General features: G+C 65.2%; 1 protein-coding gene across 5 annotated transcripts in view; it reads left to right on the top strand.

The window, feature by feature from the left end:
• The first annotated feature begins 344 nt into the window (after positions 1-344).
• znf827 (zinc finger protein 827) overlaps positions 345-6,526 on the top strand; it is a 127,561-nt gene continuing 121,379 nt past the window's right edge. For 4 of the 5 annotated variants that reach the window (XM_043699079.2, XM_087975834.1, XM_043699088.2 and 1 more), the window contains exon 1: positions 347-709. In XM_043699079.2, the coding sequence (XP_043555014.2) occupies positions 664-709 (46 nt within the window). In that variant the 5' untranslated portion in view covers positions 347-663. Of the gene's footprint in view, positions 710-6,526 lie in introns of all 5 variants that reach the window. The other variant, XM_087975863.1, reaches the window with a different exon arrangement.

The following is a 6,526-nucleotide window of genomic DNA, read 5'->3' as shown; positions in this document are numbered from 1 at the left end:
CAGCTGGTTAAATGTCGACAAGTTCAGCTTTTTTTCGGACCGTAATTACGTAACAAAAATAATATGAGTCCCTACCCGGTCAGGGGTTAAAGAGAATGCACGGTTGAACTTTAGGTGGCAAACAGGCCACTCTAAAACATGTATTGCAATATGCAAACAATTAACAGGGCTGTTTTTATTTTGCACCGGTCTGCAGTTTGAGGGGTGGAGGGAGTAGGAGGAGGAGGAGGAGGGGGGGGGGTAAGTGCTCGTCTCGAATGTATCCCTGCGAGCCGAGCGGCACCTTTACTTGTCGTCCCTGCACTTGCCCTTTGATCTCGAGATTAGTGTTAGGGTTGGAGCAGCAGAGTCTCGCACCGCCAACCTCCCTCTCTCACAGACAGACAGACACTCACTCAGTCACCCACCCACCGGGGCCACGGCCGGTCGGCCAGGTGCATCCTGTGTGCGGCTCCCTGCCCCTCCAGCGCCTGACACTCACACACAGACACTTTTTTTTCTTTTAAAAAAAACATATTTATTTGTTGCTGGCGAGTGTGCCGCCACAAAACACACACACACGCACAGAGAAGAAAAGCGTTTTTTTTTAAAAAAAAAAAGAGAGGAGAATGTGAAGAGAAAATGGTTTGAAAAAAAAAAAGAGAGTTGTGGGGAGGAAGGAAAATGCCCAGGAGAAAGCAGGAGCAGCCGAAGCGCCTACCTTATTCGCGTAAGTGCTGTGGGGTTGGGAGTGAGAGTGTGTGTGTGAGTGAGTGAGTGAGAGAGCGCGCGGGCCGTTGGCGCGGCGGCGGCAGCAGCAGCGGCGGCTCGAGCTTGGGGCTCGAGCCCCCGGGTTCGGCTGTAGGTGACAGAGGTGAAGCTGACAAAGACACTCCGGGGGCGGGAGGAGGGGGACACGCGCGCGGCGGCGCGGGGGGGGGCTCTGATTTCAAATAGCAACGGAACGGGCGGCCATGTTGGCGGCGATGAGAGGAATTTCAAAAAAAAAACTGTTTAACCTTTTTCCTTGACGCGCTCAGCGCATCGAACGGGGGCAAGTTGTCATTCGAAATTATGATTCTGCAAGGTGGGCAGCTCTCGCGGCTGTTTACATTCCCCCCCCCCCCAAAGAGGGATGTTGTCTGGCTATTTTTTTTTGTTGTGTGTGGGTTCACCTCCCACCCAAAAAAAAAGGGGTTGAAGGGAGGTGGCGGAGGGTGAGCCTAGAATGGCCCCGGGCCGGAGACAGGCTGCTCGGGGCCGAACGGAGCGGAGGGCCGTGGCCCCAGGCCGGGCCCTGGTTGCACTGAGGGGTCAGACAGACAAGGCCGAGGCCAGGGCCGGGGCGGGGACAGGTTCCTGTCTCCTCCTCCTTCACCCCGCGTCACCCCTCAAGCAGACAGACAGATACATACACACACACACACACAAAAATCCGCCAGTTCTCTCTCTTATTGAAAGGTGTTAACTTTTGAGTGAAAGCCCGGGTTTCACGGGGCACCGTCCGCGCTTCTGTTTGCCCTTTTTGGGGGAAAGGACTGTCCGCGCGGCTCTGGGCGATCAGAGAGATTACCCCCCCCCCCCCCCCCCCACATCCCCCACCCCCACATCCCCCCCCCACACCACACTCTCACCCCCCCCCACACACACTCTCAACCCCCCCCACACACATTCTCACCCCCCCCCACACACACATTCTCACCCCCCCCACACACACTCACCCCCCCCCCCACACACTCTCACCCCACACCCCCCACCCCACACACCCACACCCCCCCACACACACACTCTCACCCCCCCCCCACACACACTCTCACCCCCCCCCACATCCCCCTCCCCACACACACACCCCCACCCCCCCCCACACACACACTCTCACCCCCCCCCACACACACTCTCACCCCCCCCACATCCCCTCCCCCACACACACACTCACACCCCCCCCCACACACACTCTCACACCCTCCCCACACCACACTCTCCCACCCCCTCCCCACACACACTCTCACCCCTCCCCACACACACTCTCACCCCCCCCAACACACACCTCCCACACCCCCCCACATCCCCCCCCAACCCACACCACTCCACCCCCCCACACACAACTCTCAACCCCCCCCACACACACACCTCACACCCCCCCCACACACACTCTCACCCCCCCCCAACCCCCCCCCACACACACTCTCACCCCCCCCACACACAACCTCCCACCCCACCCCACACACACCTCAACCCCCCCCACACACACACCACACCCCCCCACACACACTCTCACCCCCCCCACACACACCACCCCACCCCACACACACACTCCTCACCCCCCCCTCACACACACTCTCACCCCCCCCCCACACACACACACCCACCCCCCCCACACACACCTCCAACCCCCCCCCACACACACTCTCACCCCCCCCCCCACACACACACAACACACCCCCCCCCACACACACACTCACCCCCCCCCACACACACAATCACCCCCACCCCCCCACACACACCTCACACCCCCCCCCCACACACACACCACCCCACCCCCACACACACCCTCACCCCCACCCCACACACACTCTCACCCCCCCCCACACACACTCTCACCCCCCCCCCACACACACTCTCACCCCCCCCCCACACACACCTCACCCCCCCCACCCACACACAACCTCCCACCCCCCCCCACACACACTCTCACCCCCCACCCCCACACACACTCTCACCCCCCCCCACACACACTCCTCCACCCCCCCCACACACACTCTCACCACCCCCCCCACACCACACCTCACCCCCCCCCCACACACACTCTCACCCCCCCCACCCACACACTCTCACCCCCCCCCACCACACCTCACCCACCCCCACCCCCCCACACACACACCTCTCACCCCCCCCCCACACACACTCTCACCCCCCCCCCACACACCTCTCACCCCCCCCACACACACCCACCCCCACCCCCCCCCCACACACACTCTCACCCCCCCCCCCACACACTCTCACACCCCCCCCACCACACTCCCACCCCCCCCCCCACACACTCTCACCCCCCCCCCACACACCCCACCCCCCCCACACACTCCACCCCCCCCCACACACTCCACCCCCCCCCACACACCCTCACCCCCCCCACACACACTCTCACCCACCCCCCCCACACACACTCTCACCCCCCCCCACACACACCCACCCCCCCCCACACACACTCTCACCCCCCCCCACACACACTCCCACCCCCCCCACACACCACACCCACCCCCCCCCCACACACACTCTCACACCCCCCCCACACACACTCTCACCCCCCCCCACACAACCCCACCCCCTCCCCCACACACACCTCACCCCCCCACACCCCCCCCAACACACCACCCAACCCCCCACACCCAACTCACACCCACCCCCAACCCACACCACCACACACTCACACCCCCCCCCACACACACCTCACAACCCCCCCCACACACACTCTCACCCCCCCCCCACACACACACTCACCCCCACCCCACACACACACCAACACCCCCCCCCACACACACCACTCACCCCCCCCCCCACACACACACCACCCCCCCCCCACACACACCACTCACCCCCCCCCACACACACACCCACCCCCCCACACACACACCTCACCCCCCCCACACCACACTCTCACCCCCCCCCCACAACACACCCCTCACCCCCCCCCCACACACACTCTCACCCCCCCCCACACACACCACCCCCACCCCCCCACACACACCTCACCCCCCCCCCACACACACTCTCACCCCACCCCCCCACACACACTCTCACCCCCCCCCACACACACTCCACCCCCCCCCCACACACACCACCCACCCCCCCCCACACACACACTCTCACCCCCCCCCCACACACACTCCACCCCCCCCCACACACACACTCACCCTCCCCCCACACACACCTCACCCCCCCCCCACACACACCTCACCCCCCCCCCACACACACCTCACCCCCCCCCACACACACCCTCACCCCCCACCCACACACACCCCCACCCCCCCCACACACACTCCACCCCCCCCACACACACCCTCACCCACCCCCCCCACACACACTCTCACCCCCCCCCACACACACACTCACCCCCCCCCACACACACTCTCACCCCCCCCCACACACACTCTCACCCCCCCCCACACACACACACTCTCACCCCCCCCACACACACTCTCACCCCACACACCTCACCCCCCCACACCCCCTCCCACACCACACTCTCACCCCCCCACATCCCCCCCCACACACACTCTCACCCCCCCACACACACTCACCCCCCCACACACACACACACTCTCCACCCCCCCCACACACACTCTCACCCCCCCCCACACACACTCTCACCCCCCCCACACACACTCTCACCCCCCCCCCACACACACTCTCACCCCCCCCACACACACTTCACCCCCCCACCACACACTCACCCCCCCCCACCCACCCACACACTCACCCCCCCCCACACACACTCTCACCCCCCCACAACCCCCACCCCCACACACACTCTCACCCCCCCCCACACACACTCACCCCCCCCACACACACTCACCCCCCCCACACACACACACTCTCACCCCCCCCCACACACACTCTCACCACCCCCCCCACACACACACACACTCACCCCCCCACACACACACACTCAACCCCCCACCACACACACACTCCACCCCCCCCACACACACACTCACCCCCCCCCACACACACACTCACCCCCCCCACACACACACTCACCCCCCCCCACACACACACTCACCCCCCCCACACACACACACTCTCACCCCCCCACACACACTCTCACCCCCCCACATCCCCCTCGCCACACACACTCTCACCCCCCCACACACACTCACCCCCCCCACACACACACACTCTCACCCCCCCCCCACACACACTCTCACCCCCCCCACACACACACACACACTCACCCCCCACACACACACTCACCCTCCCCACACACACCACCCCCCACACCACACACTCACCCCCCACACACACTCACCCCCCCCACACACACCCCCCACCCCCCCACACACACACTCACCCCCCCCCACACACACACTCACCCCCCCCCACACACACACTCACCCCCCCCCACACACACACTCACCCCCCCCCCACACACACACTCACCCCCCCCACCACACTCACCCCCCCCACACACACACTCACCCCCCCCACACACACACTCACCCCCCCCACACACACACTCACCCCCCCCACACACACACTCACTCCCCCCACACACACACTCACCCCCCCCACACACACACTCACACACCCCCCCCACACACACACTCACCCCCCCCACACACACACTCACACTCCCACCCCCCCACAACACACACCACTCCCCCCACACACACACTCACCCCCCCCACACACACACTCACTCCCCCCCCCACTCACACACTCACCCCCCCCACACACACACTCACCCCCCCCACACACACACTCACCCCCCCCCACACACACACTCACCCCCCCCACACACACACTCACCCCCCCCCCACACACACACTCACCCCCCCCCACACACACACTCACCCCCCCCACACACACACTCACCCCCCCCACACACACTCACCCCCCCCCACACACACACTCACCCCCCCCCACACACACTCACCACCCCCCCCACACACACACTCACCCCCCACACACACCCCCCCCCCACACACACTCACCCCCCCCACACACACACTCACCCCCCCCCCACACACACTCACCCCCCCCCACACACACTCTCACCCCCCCCACACACACACTCACCCCCCCACACACACACTCACCCCCCCCCACACACACACTCACACCCCCCCACACACACACTCACCCCCCCCACACACACACTCACTCCCCCCACACACACACTCTCACCCCCCCCACACACACACGCACTCACCCCCCCACACACACTCACACCCCCCCCCCACACACACTCTCACCCCCCCCCCACACACACTCTCACCCCCCCCCCACACACTCTCACCCCCCCCCACACACTCTCACCCCCCCCACACACACTCACCCCCCCCCACACACACTCTCACCCCCCCCCACACACACTCTCACCCCCCCCACACACACACTCTCACCCCCCCCCCACACACACTCTCACCCCCCCCCCACACACACTCTCACCCCCCCCCACACACACACTCACCCCCCCCCACACACACTCTCACCCCCCCCCCACACACACTCTCACCCCCCCCCCACACACACTCTCACACCCCCCCCACACACACTCTCACCCCCCCCCCACACACACTCTCACCCCCCCCCCACACACACTCTCTCACCCCCCCCCACACACACTCTCTCACCCCCCCCACACACACACTCTCACCCCCCCCACACACACTCTCACCCCCCCCACACACACTCTCACCCCCCACACTCACTCTCCCCCCCACACACACTCTCACCCCCCCCCACACTCACACACTCACCCCCCCCCACACACACTCTCACCCCCCCCCACACACACACTCTTCACCCCCCCCACACACACACTCAC

This window comes from Chiloscyllium plagiosum, unplaced genomic scaffold (assembly GCF_037043375.1).
Source record: "Chiloscyllium plagiosum isolate Xiang-an unplaced genomic scaffold, Cpla_swu_hap1 HiC_scaffold_1, whole genome shotgun sequence".
Classification (NCBI taxonomy): Eukaryota; Metazoa; Chordata; class Chondrichthyes; order Orectolobiformes; family Hemiscylliidae; genus Chiloscyllium; species Chiloscyllium plagiosum.
The sequence above is the reverse complement of the archived record's forward strand: the minus strand, read 5'-3'. Positions and strand labels throughout refer to the sequence as shown.